Here is a 24135-nt window from a genome sequence, read left to right on the forward strand (position 1 = left end):
GAGGACCTGACATGACTTAGTTTCTGTTTAATACCTCCATTCATAGTGCACTAATTTCCACTAAGTTGTGGTCCGAGGACCTGACATGACTTAGTTTCTGTTTAATACTTCCATTCATAGTGCACTAATTTCCACTAAGTTGTGGTCCGAGGACCTGACATGACTTAGTTTCTGTTTAATACTTTCATTCATAGTGTACTAATTTCCACTAAGTTGTGGTCCGAGGATCTGACATGACTTAGTTTCTGTTTAATACTTCCATTCATAGTGTAGTAATTTCCACTAAGTTGTGGTCTGAGGACCTGACATGACTTAGTTTCTGTTTAATACTTCCATTCATAGTGTACTAATTTCCACTAAGTTGTGGTCCGAGGACCTGACATGACTTAGTTTCTGTTTAATACTTTCATTCATAGTGTACTAATTTCCACTAAGTTGTGGTCCGAGGACCTGACATGACTTAGTTTCTGTTTAATACTTCCATTTATTTTAGAAGCACATATTGCGGAAGCAAGATAAATTATAAAGGAAAATAAAGCACGACTTGTTAATAATAATACCTTCTCAGGTTGCTTACATTACAGGGATGGAGTATGGTTTTTTCATCTAAATCTTCTAAATAATAAGCCCCTATCCCCGCAACAAATGTAATACGATACGACCCTTCCCAATTGGGCCCCAACTTTCCCCAGGCTGGGTTTTTGGTATTTCCCAAGACCTTCCTCAACACCAAGTCTCCCGGAGCTAACGGCCTTAGTCTGACGTTTGCATCATAACCCTACTTTAGCTTGTGCTGGTAGTATGCTAATTGAACCATACCTTTTTCTCGTCGCTCATCTATTAAGTCTAGATTTTTTCTTAACAGCTCATCATTCCCATCCGGAGTGAAATTACTGGTTTTTAGTGTCGGAAAGCCAGTTTCAATAGGGATCACGGCCTCAGCTCCGTACGTCATTGAGAATGGGGTTTCCCCTGTTGATCGGGGCGTCGTCCTATACGCCCAGAGAACATGCGGAAGTTCTTCCACCCATCTTCCCTTTGCATCATCTAACCTTTTCTTAAGTCCACCCACTATGACTTTATTGACAGCCTCGGCCTGTCCATTTCCCTGTGGATAGGCTGGGGTGGAATACCTATTTTTTATCCCCAAGTCGGAGCAATACCTTCTAAAAGCCTTGCTATCAAATTGCAGACCGTTGTCCGAGATGAGAGTTTGAGGAACCCCAAATCGAGTAATGATATTCCTTAATAGGAATCTTTTGACGTCCACATCCCCGATGTTAGCCAGAGGCTCAGCTTCAACCCACTTCGTGAAATAATCCGTGCCAACCAGCAGGTACTTCTTATTTCCTACTGCTCTAGGGAAAGGGCCAACGATATCCAAGCCCCACTGAGCGAAAGGCCAAGGACTAGAAAGAGGATTGAGAACTCCTCCAGGCTGATGAATATTTGGTGCGAACCTTTGGCATTGATCGCATTTCCTCACATATTCCTGTGCTTCCTTTTGCATGCCTGGCCACCAGTACCCTTGGGTGATCGCCCTGTGAGACAAAGACCTTCCTCCAGTATGACTGCCACAAATTCCTTCATGTAGTTCTTCTAGCAGATCCTCCGACGCTTCAGGGCGTACACAGAGCAGATAAGGCCCAGAGTAAGAGCGTTTGTATAACTTCTTATCCTCGGATAGCCAAAATCGGGGAGCCTTCCTCCGTATCTTTTCTGCCTCTGACTTGTCCTCGGGCAGTGTATCCTTTTCAAGGAATAGTATTATAGGATCCATCCAACTACGCGCTGAATTGACTTGATTGACTTGTAGCGTTTCTGTTGTTCCTCGGGTAGGGGTGCCCAAGTCCTCGACCACGATCATCCGAGGTAAGTTTTGAGCCGAGGAGGTGGCAAGAGTAGCCAGAGAGTCTACATGGGCATTTCCGCTCCTAGGGACATGGGTTATTTTAAAAAATTCAAATTTAGCTTGTATACGCCTAACCTGGCTCAAGTATTCCTGCATTCTTGTATCTCGAGCCTCTAGTTCCCCTCTGACCTGGCCTACCACAAGCCCCGAGTCGGAGAAGATTTCCACAGCCTTTCCACCCAGCTTATCGACCATTGCCATTCCTGTTAGTAAGGCTTCATACTCCGCTTCATTATTAGTAGCTGAGAATTCCAGCCTAAGAGACTTCTCAATGATGACTTCCTCAGGAGATATCAATACAAGTCCTACTCCAGACCCCCGCTGATTTGCTGCCCCATCCACATACACCGTCCAAGGTAAGATAGGCTGCGCGGAAATGAGGCCAACCGATTTTTTATCCATGCCACCTGGGCTTGTCTCTGTCTCTTCAGGACTTTCAGCAAACTCGGCCACTAGATCGGCAAGCACCTGACCCTTCACGGAAGTACGGGGCATATACTTGACATCAAAAGCCCCTAAAATTGTACCCCACTTGGCAACCCTACCAGTATAGTCTGCACTTCGAAGTACTGCTTTGATCGGATATTGAGTCAGGACAACCACTGTATGCGCCTGAAAGTAATGGGGAAGTTTTCTGGTGGCGTGCACCACTGCTAAAATGGCCTTTTACAATGGCAGGTAGCGTATTTCAGCCTCGTGAAGAGACTTACTCACATAATAGACCGGTCGCTGTACTCCATTGTCCACTCGTATCAGAACAAAACTAATCGCATGAGTGGTGATCGCTAGGTAGGAAAAAAGAACTTCGTCTACCTTGGGGCTAGACATGATGGGTGGCCGAGATAGATACTCCTTCAGCTGCTGAAATGCTAAGTCACACTCTTCAGTCCATTCATATCCTTTCCACTTGTGGAGCAGTAAGAAAAAAGGTCTGCACCTATCCGCCGATCTGGATATGAATCTATTCAATGCGGCGGTCATCCCGGTCAGTCTCTGGACCTCCTTGGGATTCCGAGGTGGTTGCAAGTTAGCGATGGCTCTAATCTGGTCAGGGTTAACTTCAATTCCCCTATGGGTTACCATGTAACCCAGGAACTTACCTGAACTTACCCCAAATGAGCATTTGGATGCGTTCAGCCGCAATTTATGCCTCCTTAAAATCCCAAAAGTGTGGTTAAGGTCCGTCACGTGCTTGGCCACTACCTTACTCTTTACGACCATATCATCAATATAAATCTCAATGTTTCTGCCCAACTACTGCTCAAACATTTTCGTCATCATTCTCTGGTAGGTAGACCCCGCGTTCTTCAAACCAAAGGGCATTACCTTATAGTGGTAATTTCCAGTGGGAGTGAGAAATGCGGTCTTCTCCTGGTCGTCCAATGCGAGTGGGATCTGATGGTAGCCCTGAAAGGCGTCCAAAAAACTCATCCGAGGATGGCCCACTGTAGCATCCACCAACTGATCTATATGGGGCATAGGAAAAGGGTCCTTTGGGCACGCTCTGTTAAGGTCCGTAAAATCAACATACACACGCCACTTCCCATTTTTCTTTTTCACTACGACTGTATTCGCCAACCACTGAGGATAAAATACTTCCTTAATTGCCCCAGCCTGCTTTAACTTGGTCACCTCGTCTTTAATAGCCTCGACGTGTACCCCGGACGGATGCCGAGGTGGTTGTTTCTTTGGGATGCACGAGGGGTTGACATTCAAATGATGACAGATGAACTCTGGATCCACTCCCGGGGCTTCATAGGCACTCCATGCAAACATATCAACGTTTATTCTAAGAACCTCGACCAACTGTTCTTTCTCTAACAAAGGCAACTGAGCCCCGACTTGAAAATACTTCTCTAGATCATCACCAACGTTCACCCTTTCCAAATCTTCACACCTCATTTCCTCTGGGGACGCGCCGAATTGGGCTCCCTGAACCCTTGATTGCTATAAATCACCCTCGGTTGCAGCCGAAGTGCTTATCTCTGGCCGATGTTGAATGGCCATTATCATACACTGCCTAGCCATGTTCTGGTTTCCCAAAATCTCTGAAACCTCGCCCCTTGAGGGATACTTCACTTTCTGATGAAGAGTGGAAGAAATAGCCCCCAAAGCATGCAACCATGGTCTTCCCAAAATAGCCGTATACGGAGAAAAGGCATCCACCACAATAAAATCCACCTCCACCATATCTGAACCAGTCTGCACGGGTAATCTAACCATTCCCAATGGGGTGACCGATTTGCCTTCGAAGCCCACCAGCGGGGAACTATATGTTGTCAGGTCTTCAGGTTTCAGATTCAGCCCCCTGAATAAATTAGGGTACATTACCTCGGCGGCACTTCCATCATCAACCATCACTTTCTTAACGTCATACCCTCCGATTCTAATCGTAACCACCAAAGTATCATCATGCGGTTGTATGGTTCCTCTCTTGTCCTCTTTTGAGAAGCCTAACACCAACGAGGTGCCCGGTTTGGCTCTCTTTGGCCTCGAACTGGAACCCTCCTCCGAGCACTGAGACACAGACATTACCCTGGAAGGGCAAGATCCGGTTCTCCCCGGGGCAGCGAATATAACGTTTATCGTGCCCAAAGGAGGTCCTCTTGAAGCATCTCCCTGAAACGCCGAGCCTACATGGCCTCCTCGGCTGCCGAAATGATGCAAAAATTGGGTCAACTTTCCTTCTTGTACCAACTGCTTTAGGTGATCCCACAGATTGTTACAATCTTTGGTGATATGTCCGTGGTCTTGATGGTACTGGCAGTAAAGATTTCGATTACGCTTCGCAGGATCCCCCGCCATCTTATTGGGCCACCTAAAGAACGGCTCATCCTTTATCTTCTCCAGAACCCGCTGCACTGGTTCTTAGAACACTGCGCTAACCACCTGGGAGTTGGCAAGCCCCGACTGCCCCCCAAAGTCCCTCCGAGGTCGGTTGTTGTTATACCCGTCCGGCCTGAAATCCCTCCTCTCTTGAGTTACTGCTTTAGACTTTCCTCTGCCTTGCATCTGATCTTCCTCTACTCTTCTATATTTGTCTATCCGATCCATAAGCTGACGTACACTAGTAACAGGCTTGCCAGTCAGAGACTTCCTCAGACCGTGCTCAGTTGGAAGACCTTCCTTAAAAGTGTTCATGGCCACGTCATCGTGAGCCCCATCCACCTCGTTGAACATTTCCCAGTATCTGTCTGAATAGGCTTTTAGGGTTTCCCCTTCTTGCATAGATATGGATAGTAGCGATCCCAAGGGTTGAACAACCCTTCTACATGTAATAAAACGAGCACCAAAGGCCTGAGTGAGCTTCTTAAAAGAGTCAATAGTATTAGTTCTCAAGCCATTAAACCATCTCATTGCCACTGGGCCCAAGCTAGACGGGAAACCCTTGCACATTAAGGCTTCATCCTTGGCATGAATAGCCATTCTCTGGCTGTAGTAGCTAACATGTTACACTGGGTCTGTTCGACCATTATAAATGGTGAACACAGGCTGGTGGAATCACCGAGGAAGACTAGCGTCTTCAATATGTCGCGTGAAAGGTGACTTAGAGACCTGATTCAAAACCTTGTTCAAGGCATCATTCCCCTGACCCTGGCGAGTCGGGCTCTTATTTCTTCGCCTACGGTGGTACTCTTCCTCACACGAAAAGATTCGCTGGGTGGAGTTCTCGACCTCTGCCTGTAACTGGTGTCATCCGACTCCTCAGAGGAGTGCTTAGAGTTATGAGCCTTACGCCTTCGTCGTTCATATCTCAATTCCCTCTTCAACTTGTTAATCTCACGCTGCAAATTTCCTCCGCTCTTTACAGGGGAAGCATGGCCTTTCCCCTGAGAGCGGCTTCTATCTGCATGGGTCGTTCGGGTACTCCCCTCATGATCCCCCTCGTGTTCGTGGTCTACCAACGGATTACTGTGCTGAGAGCCCCTAGACTCTGCCTGGTGCTGATTAGCATCTGCCTGTTGCGGGCCCGTCAACGGTTGTTGCGGTACTCCCTCTTCCGTCGTGAGTATCACACCTGCTCCTCCTTCTCAACAGATCAAGTTCTTCCCACAGACGGCGCCAATTGTAGGGACTCAGTTTGGATTGACCCTGAGTATGAATGGGTTTTCAGCCCAACAAGCCCAAACAATAAATTTCTAGAGCATGGGTCCAAGAACTAGTGCTGTATGACAGTAAAAGTTATACTCATCAGGTAACAAGGGATACTTTAGGTTTATTCTTTTAGAAAAACTCTCCTCGGCCTTCTATCAGTCCCTCTCTCTTTGCTTTTTTCTTCCTTTTTCTAAAAAGACCTCCCCCTCCAATTTCATTCGTTTCTCTATTATATACTCCGTTCTCCCTTACGTTTCCATTGTACACGTGTAGTTCTTATCGTGGGAGCTCCTTTCTGTCCCATCCAGCACCTACCGGAACGTTTTGCTCAGTGGCCATAAAGCTGCTTAGTCACTGTTCTGGTATCACCTCCACATTAATGCGGCCAGAGGGTTAGCTGGAAAGCATTTAATGTGGAGGTGATGGCCTTGGAAGATATTTGATACCTTCCCCGACTCTCCCTTAGGTCTATACCCAATTTCCAGTTCAGATACAACTTTGCGGAGTCTCCTCAATAAAACGAAAGTTACATTCACCTCGGACTTTGGTGTCCTCGGACGTACGTTATGCCGCTGTATACAATATCCACTCCTTTCTCCTATATTATCCATTTAATAATAATAAAACTTTTCTAGGCTATCCTCGGATAACTACGCGTCCTCGGATTGGGCCGTTGGGCCCCGAGCCCATATCTGAGTTTTACTATATCTTTTTAACCAACAGGCCCCACAGTAGACTATATCATTTGTTTATCATTCCACTAAAACTTTTTTTATTTATTTAAAATTACTGAGTCAGTAGTTAATTTCTGTTTAGAAAAATTTTCTAACTAACAATTTTAAATAAGTGACAATTTTTTAATAGAATGGTAGACCACATTATTTGTCCATAATGTGAATCTTATAATTTCTCGTAGACTGCAGCTGTGAATTGTGGCGTGAAATATGTAAGGACAAATGCATGATGTGTGCAATTAACCTTAACTAATTCTTCTTAAACAAAAATAAAATAACCATAACCACCAATCAATTCACTTCATTAGATTCTCATAAAAAAAATTTCACTTCATTAGATTTTTTGTTTATTCTATTATCAATTTAAATCTTAGCTCAAGAGTAATAAGCAATACTATTTTTATTATATATATTTATATAAATATATATTGTGATAACCCTGAAATGATAAACCAGTATCTACTGGTACAGAAATATTCTATTTCTGTGACTAAAACTAATAACAACAAGCAACAAACACACTTTTTGTCACAATATCATGGCACAAATAGATTTTTTTTTATAAAAAAATTAATTAAATGAGAATTTCCTACCTTGTAATTTAATTTGGATTTGAATGAGTCTGCTCAATCACAAATTCTATCACACAAGACAAAACTTATGTAACTAACATTTTGAATGAATCATCACAATTTCTAGTTTTGTCACACATGTATGATTTCAAAAATGTAAGTTCTAGAAGAAAAGAAAATAAAAAATGTAATCCAACCCAAAAATAACTAATCTACAAAGCAAGCATCATAGATTCTACGTTTATCATCATCATCATCATCATGAGAAATCATAGCAATCCAAAAGATTATACAAGAAATCATTTGCATATTGAGTGCTACTTCACAAAGATTGTTTGGTAGAAGGTGTTCAAAAAAGTATGTTGGCTTAGTAGAGATGTTTGAAGCTATGATGATAAGCGTAATTGAAAAATTAACAAACTATAGGTAAGGATTTTAAAACTACATTGTTGAGATTGTTTGGGTAGCTACCAACCCACCACATTTAGTTACATAAAATTCCAAAACTTCACAATGGGAGATTTAATAGTGAAATTGATTTTTCATAGGCAGTGATGATATACACACACACACTTTCATAGCTGGGAGAGAGATAATTGAATATCAAGAAGTGTTAATTGAACTAAAACATATGTGGGTGCTACAAGTATTGATCTCACATACTGTGAATTGTGAAAGGAAGGTCTCATGAGATTGTATCAGCAAATACCCTCCCCTAGGTAAATGAGTCTATATATTAATTGTTGTATATGCGTTTAATGTATTTAGTCATCAATGATACATCTATACGACCTAATTTTTTTTGTATTCTTATAAATTCATTAAGGTTTTTTTTTTTTTATATATAAATCAAGCTAAAATAAGGAATATCTTTGAATAAGCTTATATTCATGCGGCAGTTGGTTTGGAAAATATTTGTAGTTTTTGACAATGCTCATATATATTTCAATATTGTCATATTTGGTTATTGAATATATGATTGCTTCCTACCTTATGTCTACGCTTGATGTCCATTTGCAAATGTGTCAGTTATAAAATAATTACTTTGATATCTGTTGGTGTGTATAGATATCATTAGTTATACTTTCTGTTCAATTTTCACTTTACTGATTGTATTAATATTATCAAAATATGTACAAGACATGTGCTAAATGTTGCCATGTTTCCAAGATGCTAGTAATTTGTGATAGTAAGGAATGTAATTGAACTTGAATTTGACTTATCAGGTCTATCCTGTGGTCAAATCTTTGCATTCTCGTATGTCCAGGCATCTATTGAAGTCACTTGTAGTGACATTAGTTACTAAGCACTAGAATCCAAAGATGGATGCCTTTGTAAGATTGTATATATATAATGCAAAGATTTTATACTATATATAGCCTGGAGACGAAGGCTACAGAGAAGCCGTGTATTGGTAGAATCTGAGCATCTAGCAGCCACACTAAATTCAATTAATCAAGCACAGCACAAAGGATCATGCAACTACCCGGGAAGACATAACGACCAGATGGCCATGGTCCACCACGTATACTTTAGAGTGGCTCCTCGACCAACAATCAAGGAAGTCCAAAGCTGGCGAGAGAGGAGACTCAAATCTAAACTCGCATCATATGGCCCTAATTCTATCTCTACAGAAAAGGAAAAAAAAAAAAAATATATATATATATATCACATTATTCCTCACATTTATGTCCTTCTTACAAATAATTAAAGATAAATAATTTGATAAATAAATCAAGTTAAATTTTCTAAAATAACTGTTAAATATTTTTGAATGATGTTCGAGAATTCACATCCAGTGAACTAAAAAATTTAACATTTAACACTCCAAAATGTTACTTTATCTATTTTAATACATCACTTAATTAACAATACACCTTACATCTCATCCTCTATCTTAGCATACTACACCACCATCGAGACCATAGAAATAATCTAATGGGCTTTTCTTACATCTGTGTGTTACTCATGGGCCTCTTGTATATCATCCATGGGAACCACATGTCAATCGTGCACACACATCTATGTCCATGGATACCTTGCGCCACACTATTTTGATACCACTTGTTGGGGGAGATAAATATTTTATCGAGCTTCCTTGAATAATTAATATAATATATATAGACAAATTTTGACCCCAAAAGGTCTAAGTTCAATGGATATGTGCTCAATTATGTTATATTGATCATTTATTTTTCTCTTTATTATTTAATATGAAACTTCATTTATACGTTATACACGCGTACACCCAACGCACTTTATTCACAACTTTGGTTTTGATTAATTCGCTGTTTTTTTTTTTTTTTTCTCTCTCTAATAAGAAATTGTTTTAGGCTTTTGGCAAGTAGTTGCATGGAAACTTCCCCTTAGATGAGGTAACAAGCTTATTGAAAACCCATTTATAATACTTTGAACGAAATAATTAAGAAAATTAGAGAAATGTTTTTGAAAGGTGAAATGTGAAGTCATGGGATTAAAGCTCATAGGATGTGTTATTGTGTTTGCAACTTAAAAGGAGGGAAGTGAAGTCCCACTTCCACGAAGATTCCATGGTACAAACCTTCGAACAGACCGGCTCTTTTTCTTTTTTTCTTTTCTTTTTTAAATGAAGTGGGAATGACAAAACAATGAATATTCGGACTTTTTTGACAACGCGCAATTGACTACTTCAGTCTTCGCTCCAAATTTCCAATCAACATGAAGATAAAGATGAAGTTTCAAAAGAATTCGGAAAGGAAAGGTTAGTGGAAACAAAGACAAGGAGTCAAGTCGGAGGGTAGGCTTTTCAATTTTTATGCTGAAATGAAACTTCTTGGAAGGTGTCTTACTTAAAAATACCATTGCATGCATATTTATTTACAGAAGTGCCATTTTTTTATTATTATTGAATACAATATATGAGGACAAATGCATGATGTGTGTAATTAACCATAACCAATTCTTCTAAAAAAATTAATTTCATTAGAATTTTTGTTTATTCCATTATCAATTTAAATTTTAACTCAATAGTAATATGTAATAATATATTTTTATTATATATATATATATTTATTTTATATAAATGTATATTTTAATAATTCTAAAATGGTATACCGGTATTGAAATATTTCGTTGCAGTGACCAAAACTAACATCAACAAGCAGTGTACAAACTTTTTGCCACACTATCATGGTAGGAATATAATTTTTTTTTAAATAATAATTTGGATTTGAATGAGTCTGCACAATCATAAGTTTTGTCACACACGACAAAACTTATGTTATTAATGGTTTGAATGAGTCAACACAATCACTAATTTTGTCATACACGTACGATTTCAAAAATTCATGTTTTAGAAAAAAAACAATTATGAAATCCAACCCAAAAATGACCTAGAGCATGACGAAGGATATTGGATTTTGATTGCCGAAAGCCTTAAATTTCAGTTAGGGCATGTGTAGTATACAAAATAAACTGATGACTTTTTTTACAACGCGCGTTTGACTAGTCTTCACTCGTAAACTCATTTGTCTTTACTAGCACATGCATTCGCTCCAACCAACAAATTAGAAAGGAAAAGTAAAAAACAGTAGAAATGAAACTTGTTGGAAGGTGCTTTACTTACAAATACCATCCCATGCATATTTATTTACAAAAGTGCCATTTACTTTTTCCTTGTGTCACCAATCAGTGTAATGTGGACCGTAGAGTACAATATGTAAGGACAAATGCATGATGTGTGCAATTAACCTTAACCAATTCTTCTTTTAAAAAAAAATTAACCCTAACCACCAATCAATTCACTTCATCAGATTTTTTGTTTATTCTATTATCAATTTAAATTTTAGCTCAATAGTAATAAGTAATACTTTTTTTATTATATATATATATATATATATTGTGTTTCTTTGCCAAACTGAAATGCATTCTATATTTCATTCACAACTTTAATTTTGATTCATTCCCTTTTTTTTTTTTTTCCAAGTAAGAAATTGTTTTAGGCATTTTAGGCTTTTGGCAAGTAGTTGCATGGAAACTTCACCTTAGGTGGGGTAACAAGCCAATTGAAAACCCATTTATAATACGTTAACAAGCCTATTGAAAACTCATTTATAATACTTTGAACAAAATGATTATAACAAAAAAAAATTTAAAAAAAAAAAAATTGTTTTTGAAAGGATCATGTCGACGAGCCTTGACTTAAACAACACTTCCTCTTCTCACAAGTGTGGGTGAAAGGTGAGATCATGGGATTAAAGCTCATCGGATGTGTTTGCAACTTACTAATAGAGAGAGAAAAACTAAAAAAAATATATTAGACAAACCCTTAGTTGGTGTGATTAAATTCTTCTATTTCTACTAACCTATTTGCCTTAGTAATTGAAGAGATGATCATAATAAATTTTTTATATTTTCATATTTGGCATGTTATTATGATCATAATAACAAAACCATTAGAAGTCTAAAAGTAATAAAAACGCATAACATTAGTTATTAGATACATACTCGTCTTTGCAATGCCATCTAGACAAAAGAGTCACTGCCAGTATAATTAGTGGCAGAGCCAGGATTTCAGTTTAGGGGGCCAAGATTAAAAAAAAAAGCCTAAATAATTAATCGATATTAATAATAAAATTATAAACAACAATAATTGTCATACAAAATCTTTTAAAATTTAAATAATTGTAAAATAAATAAACAATTGTAAAATATTATTGACGATCAATCATCAAAGTAAGAGATTAATCTATAGACATCAAGTTTAGGCATTTAATTTGATTCCTCAAAATATATGAGAAAATCAATTTCAACTTTTCTTTCTGTATTCTTCTAATTATTTAAAATTTGGATTTTTGATAAAACTCTATAAAAATGCAAGAAATGAAGGATAAATAAATAATGGATGTTTTACTGCTTTAGTACCATACAAGATATTATTATTATTATTATTATTTTGTGTAAAGTTTGAGTTCCATGTGATTAAACTGAAATGAAAGAAAAGAAATTTGGATAAGTAAAAAGAAAAAAAGAAAAAGGAAGAGTTTGGTGGCATTTATATTGTGCCGGTTTGGATAGCACTTCATCTCACTGACTGTGGCGTTGCGTTTTCATTTTTTTTTTTTTTTTTTTAGCCGGAGTTATTGACTTTTGAGGGACAAAAAGCACTATGCACAAATAGTGTGTGTACTGTTCACGCACTGTTCATGTACTATTCACGCATTAAAAATATTAAAAATTGGTCTCACGATACTATTCATACATTTAAAAATTATTTTACTACAATGTTTTTAGCAACAATAAGTTGTATCCAAACGGACTCATTGTGTCAGGCTCATTGTTTGATGGCATTTGTATTGCGTAAACAAGTTTGGTGGCATTTATATCGTGTCAAGCTCATTGTTTGGTGGCATTTATGTTGTACAAACAAGTTTAGTGGCATTTATATCGTGTCAAGGCTCAAATTATTGAATACTTTGAGAATACCATAAATTCGTACCCTCTCTCACATGAATTGTGGGTCTTATCATAATTAAATTTATGATGGGACTCACAATTCATGTGTGAGAGAGAGAGTACGCATTTATGGTACTCTAAGAGTACTCAATAATTATCCCATTGTTTAAAGTGGAAAGAGCTGTTTGAGTAATACCACAAAATCTCATAATATTTTTACAATAAATTAAAGTATCAGTACATCATTGGTCAAAATAAAAATAAAATATATCTATTCTGAGATCTATCCCAACTAAAAATACAAGTGCTGTAAAAATATTGTGAAAATTTGTTGTGTTTTTAAACTTTTTCAAATAGAATTGTTTATTTTATTTATTTCATGTTAAGGGTATTGTTTGCTTAGTAGAAAAATATGAATGACTTTTTATGAGAGGAGTCAGGGGCAGGTGCCCCCCTCGCCCTACCACCTTGTGAATCAAATGTGAACCATTGAATTGATTTCAATGTGGTCAATGAAAAATTGCGTGTTATTGGGGATCCAACACTTTGAATGGAGCAAACCTAACAAACACAACTTAATAGAACAAACCCAACAGCCACATATCATTCTACATATTGACATGAGAGTTCAGTGAGATTGGCCTTGGCCTGTCATGGAACAATCATAGTGCCCAGATTATAGTGCAATATTACTTAAAATACTTTTTAACCTTTTAAATTATTGTGTTGATCATCATTAGAATTATTGGACGCTAAATCAAATATGCAACTGTAGTTTAGTTCTAGTGTACTCATATTTTGCTTCAGGGTTCATTTCAACCCGCGGAGACCTAGAATTTCAAGTTAAGGGGCCAAAGTATAAGAAAAAAAAATTAAGACCAAATAGGTCCCATATAATATTAACAAACTATCCACCAAAATAAATACTCAAAATTATTGTTTCTTAATATATTAAGATGTAATTATCTACTAACAATGACAAAGAAATACAAAATAATATTGTTCATTAGCTATTGCAAAAAAAATATATATATATATTTTTTTCACAAACCAAAAATTATATTTGCTACTTTAATGTAACATTTGAAGTGTCTTATTCAGAAGTATTTTTGGTACTTTGTATTATAAATACTAAATATTTAACATTTAAGACGCTAATGCGATGCTAATACTTTAATACTGGGAGCCCCCCGATCTCAACGGAAAAATACACCCGGATATATGTTACTTGTGTCTCACAACTAGTGAATCTCATTCTTTAGGAAAACCCACCAATAGTGGGACAAAGGTAACATATACCCGTTACAGGATTTAACTTCTCGATCTCAACACGGGAAAAGAAGGCCTTGAAAGTAGGAAAGTCCCACATCCACTAAGATTTCATGGTGCAAACTTTCGAACAGACGAGCGCGAATAGACAGGCTCTCTCATTTTTCAAAAAGTGAATGACAAAGCAATGAATAATCTGACTTTTCTGACAACGCGCAATTGACTAAATCTTTAGTCTTCACTTGTAAACTCATTGTCTTTTCTCACATATGCATTCGCACCAATCAACGAATTAACCTAAAAAAAAAACCATACATTCTGGGAAAGGAAAAGTAAAAAGTAGAAATGAAACTTGTTGGAAGAAGCTTTACTTTCAAATACCATCCCATGCATATTTATTTACAAAAGTGCCATTTAATTTTTCTTTGTATCATCAATGATCAATCGGTGTAGACCGGGAGAAATTATAGAGTAATCTTGAAAACCATGTCAGTTGTCCACAATTCCACTAAAAAATTTTTATTTGTTTAAAATTTCTGAGTCAGTAGTTAATTTATGTTTAAATTTTTTTTTTAACTAACAATTTTAAATAAGTGACAGTTTTTAGTGGAATGATGGATCACATTATTTATCTACCATGTGGATCTTATAATTTCTTGTAGACTGTAGCTGTGAATCGTGGCGTGAAATATGTAAGGACAAATGTATGATGTGTGCAATTAACCTTAACTAATTCTTCTTAAACAAAAAAAAACAAAAAAAAAAAAAAAAAAAAAAATTATTTTGGATTGCTAGGATTTTTTATCATGATGATGATAAACTTAGAATTTAATGCTTGCTTTGTAGATTAGTTACATAAATGATTTGTTTCTTTTAGATATCTAGAATAAAAATAGACTACAAAGTTGTTTTCATCTCTAAAGTTTAGTAAAAAGTTCAATTTTAGTAAACTTTAAAATGTTTATTTTTTCCCCCCATAACTTTTGTAAGCAATTTTACTTCATGTCACTTCGTCTATCTTCATTATTTTATATACTACATGCCCTAACTGAAATTTAAGGCTTTCGGCAATCAAAATCCAATATCCTTCATCATGCTCTAAGTCATTTTTGGGTTGGATTTCATAATTGTTTTTTTTTCTAAAACATGAATTTTTGAAATCGTACGTGTATGACAAAATTAGTGATTGTGTTGACTCATTCAAACCATTAATAACATAAGTTTTGTCGTGTGTGACAAAACTTAAGATTGTGCAGACTCATTCAAATCCAAATTATTATTTTAAAAAAAAATTATATTCCTACCATGATAGTGTGGCAAAAAGTTTGTACACTACTTGTTGATGTTAGTTTTGGTCACTACAACGAAATATTTCAATACCAGTATACTATTTTAGGATTATTAAAATATACATTTATATAAATATATATATATATATATAATAAAAATATATTATTACATATTATTATTGAGTTAAAATTTAAATTGATAATGGAATAAACAAAAATTCTAATGAAATTAATTTTTTTAGAAGAATTGGTTATGGTTAATTACACACATCATGCATTTGTCCTCATATATTGTATTCAATAATAAAAAAAATGGCACTTCTGTAAATAAATATGCATGCAATGGTATTTTTAAGTAAGACACCTTCCAAGAAGTTTCATTTCAGCATAAAAATTGAAAAGCCCACCCTCCGACTTGACTCCTTGTCTTTGTTTCCACTAACCTCTCCTTTCCGAATTCTTTTGAAACTTCATCTTTATCTTCATGTTGATTGGAAATTTGGAGCGAAGACTGAAGTAGTCAATTGCGCGTTGTCAAAAAAGTCCGAATATTCATTGTTTTGTCATTTCCACTTCATTTAAAAAAAAAAAAAAAAAAAGAAAAGAAAAAGAGCCGGTCTGTTCGAAGGTTTGTACCACGGAATCTTCGTGGAAGCGGGACTTCACTTCCCTCCTTTTAAGTTGCAAACACAATAACACATCCTATGAGCTTTAATCCCATGACTTCACATTTCACCTTTCAAAAACATTTCTCTAATTTTCTTAATTATTTCGTTCAAAGTATTATAAATGGGTTTTCAATAAGCTTGTTACCTCATCTAAGGGAAGTTTTCATGCAACTACTTGCCAAAAGCCTAAAACAATTTCTTATTGGAGAGAAAAAAAAAAAAAAAAAAAACGAATTAATCAAAACCAAAGTTGTGAATAAAGTGTGTTGGGTGTACGCACGTATAACGTATGAATGAAGTCTCATATTAAATAATAAAGAGAAAAATAAATGATCAATATAACATAATTGAGCACATACCCATTGAACTTAGACCTTTTGGGGTCAAAATTTGTCTATATATATTATATTAATTATTCAAGGAAGCTCGATAAAGTGTTTATCTCCCCAACAAGTGGTATCAAAATGGTGTGGCACAAGGTATCCATGAACATAGATGTGCGTACACGATTGACATGTGATTCTCATGGATGGCATACAAGAAGCCCATGAATGACACACAGATGTAAGAAAAGCCCATTAGATTATTTCTATGGTCTTGATGGTGGTGTGGTATGTTAAGATAGAGGATGAGATGTAAGGTATATTGTTAATTAAGTGGTGTATTAAAGTAGATAAAGTAACATTTTGGAGTGTTAAATGTTAAATTTTTTAGTTCACTGGATGTGAATTCTCGAACATCATTCAAAAATATTTAACAGTTATTTTAGAAAATTTAACTTGATTTATTTATCAAATTATTTATCTTTAATTATCTGTAAGAAAGACATAAATGTGAGGAATAATGTGATATATATATATAGTTTTTTTTTCCCCTTTTTGGTAGAGATAGAATTAGGGCCATATGATGCGAGTTTAGATTTGAGTCTCCTCTCCCGCTAGCTTTGGACTTCCTTGATTGTTGGTCGAGGAGCCACTCTAAAGTATACGTGGTGGACCGTGGCCATCTGGATCCTTATGTCTTCCCGGGTAGTTGCATGATCCTTTGTGCTGTGCTTGATTGAATTTAGTGTGGCTGCTAGATGCTCAGATTCTACCAATACACGGCTTCTCTGTAGCCTTCGTCTCCAGGCTATATATAGTATAAAATCTTCGCATTATATATATACAATCTTACAAAGGCATCCATCTTTGGATTCTAATGCTTAGTAACTAATGTCACTACAAGTGACTTCAATAGATGCCTGGACATACGAGAATGCAAAGATTTGACCACAGGATAGACCTGATAAGTCAAATTCAAGTTCAATTACATTCCTTACTATCGCAAATTACTAGCATCTTGGAAACATGGCAACATTTAGCACATGTCTTGTACATATTTTGATAATATTAATACAATCAGTAAAGTGAAAATTGAACAGAAAGTATAACTAATGATATCTATACACACCAACATATATCAAAGTAATTATTTTATAACTGACACATTTGCAAATGGACATCAAGCATAGACATAAGGTAGGAAGCAATCATATATTCAATAACCAAATATGACAATATTGAAATATATGTGAGCATTGTCAAAAACTACAAATATTTTCCAAACCAACTGCCGCATGAATATAAGCTTATACAAAGATATTCCTTATTTTAGCTTGATTTATAAAAAAAAAAAAAAAAACCTTAATGAATTTATAAGAATGCAAAAAAAATTAGGTTGTATAGATGTATCATTGATGACTAAATACATTAAACGCATATACGACAATTAATATATAGACTCATTTACCTAGGGGAGGGTATTTGTTGATACAATCTCATGAGACCTTCCTTTCACAATTCAAACAGATATGTTGAAACACTTGATCAACTCACGTGTGGCTATGCAACACACTACCATAATGTTTGTAGTTTAAAATCCCTACCTGTAGTTTGTTAATTTTTCAATTACGCTTATCATCATAGCTTCAAACATCTCTACTAAGCCAACATACTTTTTTGAACACCTTCTTCCAAACAATCTTTGTGAAGTAGCACTCAATATGCAAATGATTTCTTGTATAATCTTTTGGATTGCTATGATTTCTCATGATGATGATGATGGTGATAAACGTAGAATCTATGATGCTTGCTTTGTAGATTAGTTATTTTTGGGTTGGATTACATTTTTTTTTTCTTTTCTTCTAGAACTTACATTTTTGAAATCATACATGTGTGACAAAACTAGAAATTGTGATGATTCATTCAAAATGTTAGTTACATAAGTTTTGTCTTGTGTGATAGAATTTGTGATTGAGCAGACTCATTCAAATCCAAATTAAATTACAAGGTAGGAAATTCTCATTTAATTAATTTTTTTTTTAAAAATATCTATTTGTGCCATGATATTGTGACAAAAAGTGTGTTCGTTGCCTGTTGTTATTAGTTTTGGTCACAAAAATAGAATATTTCTGTACCAATAGATACCAGTTTATCATTTCAGGGTTATCGCAATATATATTTATATAAATATATATAATAAAAATAGTATTGCTTATTACTCTTGGGCTAAGATTTAAATTGATAATAGAATAAACAAAAAATCTAATGAAGTGAAATTTTTTTATTGGAATCTAATGAAGTGAATTGATTGGTGGTTATGGNTTTACTCCTCTAAAAGACACTGAAGAGAAATTTTAGTGTGTATAAAATATTGAAAAGAGAAGAAGAAGAAGTTGTTCGAAATGAAATTTTTTTTTTTTTAAAAAAAAAATCTGTTTTTGTATGGTCTGGGATTGGGATGGGAGTCTAAGTAATAGGAGAATATGAAAAAAAAAAATTAAGCGAGTTTAGATTTGTTTATTTATTTATATAATTTAAATCTGTTTGGTCGCCATGTGTTGATTTGTGTGATTAATTTTGTAAGAATTTGTGTGATTATTGGATCTGCAGAAACATGCAAAATTTAGATTTGTTGGGTTAGTAAGAAAGGGCAGGAAAATAGAAAAGAAAATAAGATTTAGAATATTTTTTATAAAAAATTTTAATGCTGAGGTGGTATTTTTAACATGAATTAATTATTATTTTTTAGCCACTTTAACTTCAAGTGTGCCACTTGTGCATGCTGTTTGTCACGAAAGCATTTTTTATTAATAAGTTAACGGTATGAACTACTGTAAATTAAAAATAATAAGGATCAAATTGACTGTGACCTTCTCAAAAAAAAATTGACTATGACTTTAAAATGTAAGAATCAAAATAGTATTTTCGCCTATTTTTTATAAGATGTGTATCTTGACAAATTTGATAGATAATATTTTCTCTTTGTACTTTTTATACTTGCAAAATTTTAAGATAATAAGAAATTAATCTCTTTCCTTCGTTAATCATGCTAATGATTGAGCTAAAAAAATAAATTATCGTATTGTCTGACATGGACTGAAATAGAAGTCTTTATATCTTCTCCCACTCCACTCACTTGAGAAAATTAGCTGGCATGGGCCCGCCACTAATTAATTATTGCTGATTGGAGATGAGTTAAGTGATTTCCATTAGTTTAATGTTTATTGTCACCTTCAAATTTAGCTTATTTTTGTCGCTTCAAAATAATAAGACACTATTTTTTTTGCAATTATCGTTAAAGACAGCTCTCATAATTATTGCCTTTGAACTTTACAGTGATGCAAAACAGTCAGCTTTCTGAACCCACGCTTGCCTAACTAATTTTGACTTTGAAGGTTGAATTAATAGCTGCAAAAGATTATTAAAATGTTGATGAATTTGAACTCCTGGATCCAAAAATGAAAGGCCTGAACATTTTCTTGATGCATACAGATCTTGACAGGAGACAATGTCCTATCATTTCTGCTTTCTGAAAGAACACGATGCTCAAAAATCAAAATTATTTTATTATGTGAAAGTAATGTGAACTTGGACCATATGCCATTCTGGATGTTTCCTTCTCAATTTTCAGTTGGTATCTTATCAGTTCCAAGTGTCAACTTCAAAGTCACCCTGTCCATCAATAAAACACGTAATATGAAAAAGAAAAAAAAATAAAAAATAAAAAACTTAAAGGCAAAAAAACAGTGAGAAAATGAAAGAAAGTTGATTGGTTGTTGCCTTACTGTTAGAATTATTGATGATTTTCTATCAATAGAGTTTAGTGATGGAATCTGGACTATGATTGGTTCTGGAATCTGGTTGTCTGCCATTTTTCTTTGTAATTTGATTAATTTCTGGGCAAAGAGTAAATAGCCTTAATTTTAAAGCTATATAGCAAAAAATATTTATTTTCAAAGCATTTAGCAAAATGGCTCCTAAATTGAGTTTTATGTGTATTTTAAAGTAGAACTTGATATTAAATATGCTAATGTTGAGTTCCACTTATAACTCGATTTTGTTAAAATTAAGTTCAAAAAAAGTAGCATTTTGCTAAATATTTTGGAAAGATTTGTATTTTGCTACATAATTTTAAAATACGTGTGGATGAAAAAGTGTATTGAAATGCGTAAAATGTTATTTGAAAATACAAACCAAACGAGCCCTTACCCATTTTTTCCTAATTTCCAATACTATACGACAAACCTGTTCGGTTTTGTCTAGTTTATAAGTCACTTTATTTTTAATACTATTGTAAGTAGAATTTTTTTAAGTTTTATTTTAGTCAGGTATAACTCAACTTATTTTTTAAGTAAAATACACAAATGAAAATAAATTACCCCAAACTCACAGCTTAATCACAACTTGCATTTAAAAACATTCTAGCTGATTATTCTTACGAAATTTTCCAAAAAAATATTAAAATGCTTTTGTTTACTATTTTATTGTATAAAGTAAAAATAAATAAAAGCAAAAAGCTTACTTTTAGAAACTTTTTCCATAATGACATGTGCCTTTTCCCGTTACTACTTCTTCTTTAATAAAGGCAAAGCAAAGAAAAAAGTCATTTATTTTTATTTTTTATTAAAAAGAAAAAGTTTCTCTATTGATACTTTCTAATATAATTTGAAAAAGAGATCATAACTCATAACTCATTAAAGTCGTTTTTATCTAATTTCTAGATCAAAATGTCTATTGCCATAACAAAATAAGTGACATAGTTTTTGTCACAATTCGTCTATGCGGCGAGTAGTGAGTAGTAAAGTTTTAGACCCACCATTTCTTCCCCACCATTTAAAACTTGTCATATATAAGCGGGTTTTGATAAAAGTTGTGTCAATAGACTTTTGTTTTTACATTAATTATCAATGACCTATATTGAGTGAAATTGACAGTAAAGATTAAGATTTAGACTAATGAGTTCTATTTAACTCAATTAGTAAGATCTTTTGTCGTTAAATAAAAAATTTAAAGTTCAATTTCCATCAATACTAAAGACCAATTAATGTCTTAGTTTAATAATAAAAATTAAAAACCTTAGATTCTCATTGACACCAAAAACCAATTAGTTTCTTAATCTAATAATAAAGAGTAATAATCAGAGCATCAAACATGCACCATAAATTAAAATTCTTTATAAAAAAATAAAAAATAAAAAAGGATCTAGACTTCCGTATGTCCTCATTCAAAGCAAATAGGACACGGCTGGAATGTTGGACACGTCTAAAAACTAGAGAGCACACACTATGGCCACTTTAAAATATATGTATGCGTGTGTATGTATATATTATGGTCTATGGAATGAAAATTATCATTAAGAAAGAAACAATTACAACTGTAGGAAAGTAAGAATCTCTTCAGCTGTCAAGAGCATTGTAGCTCAATTGACAATCAAGATTAAGATCTAGACTAATGAGTTACAGTTAACTCAACTAATAAAGTCTTTTGTTGTCGAATAAAAAATCTAAAATTTGATTCTTATCGACAGAGACTAATTGATGTTTTGGTCTAATGATAAAAACTTTAGATTCCTATTGACACAAAAAACTAATTGGTTTCTTAATCTAATGATAAAGAGCAATAATCAAAAACATCAAGCATACACCATAAATTAAAATTCTTTATATACATACATACATACATATATATATATATACTCCCTCCATCTCATTTTTTTTATCCTCTATTCCATTTTAAGATGTCTCAAAATATTGTCCTGTTTCTAAAAATAAAAGTCATTAATTTACTAATGTTCCTATCATACCCCTATTAATTTACTAATTCAATTTTTTGATAAATTTTTTTAAGAGTAGTTTTGGAAACTTATAGATTTTTAAAAGGTAGACAAAATAATAAATGATGTTTCCTTAAAAAGTTTGACTTTTTAAATAGGACAAAAAAAGTGAGATGGTGGGAGTATATAATTAGAAGCTATTTTTAGAAGCATTTTATTGAGAGAATAATAAAACAATAAATGTTGTTGACAGTTTTTTTATATTTCCCATAAACTATTTTACAAACTACAGATGTAATGAATGATTATTAATAAATGAAAAAGTGATATTAATGGTAGGCCTAGATGAAAATTAATAAAAAGTTGGTCACGCCAATATTTTGTAAAAATATTATAAAATAGTTTGTGACAGTAACATTATTCTTTCTATTATGGTTTATTAATAATTACCTTAAGAGAATCCGTTAACATGACCCAAGAAAGAAACATATTACAACAATAGCATCAAAAGCGTTGTAGCTTGATTGGTTAACACATTTTAGTAGTTTCAACGGAAACATTTAGGTTCAAATTTTCATTCCAACTACTGAATTATAATAAGAATTTAGATTATTTATAATTTTTAGGGTACTCATAGCGTTTTTTAAATCTTAATCATTCCCTTTATAATAAATTGTTCAAATAATGCCACATCATTAATTCATTAAAAAAAGTCCTTCAAATATGAATGAGTACAACACATTAGCTATCAGGAAAAACAAATTGACACATCTTTTTTTTTTAAGGCGATATCGGCATATCATATTTTTAATCATTAGGGGCCATTTAATATATGAGTTTAAACCTATGTTTATAGTTTTTAAACAGCATTATAAGTATTTTCACCCACATGTATCTCTAAAAAATTAAAACAACATTACTTTTTAATAATGTTACCCAACAACCCCTAGTTAATTTTATTTATTTATTTTTTTATTTTTTTAAAACATATTTAGAAAGCCAGATTTAGTAGTATCTCTCTCCACTCTGTTCTCACTACCATGCTGGAATAAAGAACCCATATTTCTTATGGTCTCTGCGTCATCAACTAGCTTCCATATTTCTAATGGCGGAAGCTCTAGAAACTCCCTCATACAAAGTGAAATTGGGCATTTTGCAAACCTTTTCTCTTCTAAGGTTTTCAATGCTAGATTTGTTAACAAAGTTTGGTGCCCCACCCCCCACAGCGTCCTTGGTTGCTCTGTGGTTGATAATGTTAAAGTTGTCCTTTTTGCAGGCTCTACTTTGAACTTCATGTTTTCCATGACCAAGTACTTTTCCCACTGTAAAAAACCAAAAAATAAAAAATAAATAACAAACAAAAAGTACTTTTCCCATTGAAACCAAAATGGCGTTTTCCTTGGCGGCACCCTTAACCATAAGAAATTAGTTTTGTTTTGCAATCTTTATTTGGGTTTGCAAATTTTGCTTTGCAATCTTTATTCATTCTAATGCCGGAACAGAAAACCCAGATGTGGTTTATTCCCTTATATGGGATCATGAAATACCATGGTGCCGACGGTGGAACATAGACGAAGAGATGTCGGTAGAGATTTGGGTTTTCTTTTTTTCTTTTTTCTTTTTTTTTTTGAAAAACTAAAATTAATTAAAAAATTAAAATATGATGTGTCGATTTCTTTTTCTTAATAACTGATTTATCATCATATTTTAAGAAATTTTTAATGAATTTATGATATGGCATCATTCGAACTATTAATTATAAATATATATAAAAAATAAAAATAAAATAAAAAGGTCAAGACCAAAAGCATTTTACGTAACAAATTACTCTCCAGAAAGTCCTATTCTTATAGTAAAATAAAAGAAAAAAAATTAAGGATATATATATTTCTCACTCTTTAGGCAAAATTATCCATTTGATTATATTTTGGGCAACTAATTAAATTACCTTCGCGTTCACAAAAGGACCTCTTTCACACGAAAAAGTATACCATGCATCGCTACATGCATCCACACACATTGAATACATGGTATATTTTCCCCTTTCACACGGTTCACTTAATTTAC

General features: G+C 34.1%; 2 protein-coding genes across 2 annotated transcripts; both read right to left on the reverse strand.

Moving 5' to 3' along the window:
• Positions 1 to 3859: 3859 nt before the first annotated feature.
• On the reverse strand, positions 3860 to 4717 carry LOC136066975 (uncharacterized). Its single transcript, XM_065772109.1, has one exon. The coding sequence runs from the start codon at positions 4715 to 4717 to the stop codon at positions 3860 to 3862; it is 858 nt and encodes a 285-aa protein (XP_065628181.1).
• A 63-nt stretch (positions 4718 to 4780) lies between these two features.
• On the reverse strand, positions 4781 to 5338 carry LOC136066976 (uncharacterized). The gene has a single exon (XM_065772111.1). The coding sequence runs from the start codon at positions 5336 to 5338 to the stop codon at positions 4781 to 4783; it is 558 nt and encodes a 185-aa protein (XP_065628183.1).
• Positions 5339 to 24135: the final 18797 nt, after the last annotated feature.

The sequence above is a fragment of the Quercus suber genome, unplaced genomic scaffold (assembly GCF_002906115.3).
Source record: "Quercus suber isolate HL8 unplaced genomic scaffold, Cork oak 2.0 scaffold_53, whole genome shotgun sequence".
In the NCBI taxonomy this organism is placed as follows: Eukaryota; Viridiplantae; Streptophyta; class Magnoliopsida; order Fagales; family Fagaceae; genus Quercus; species Quercus suber.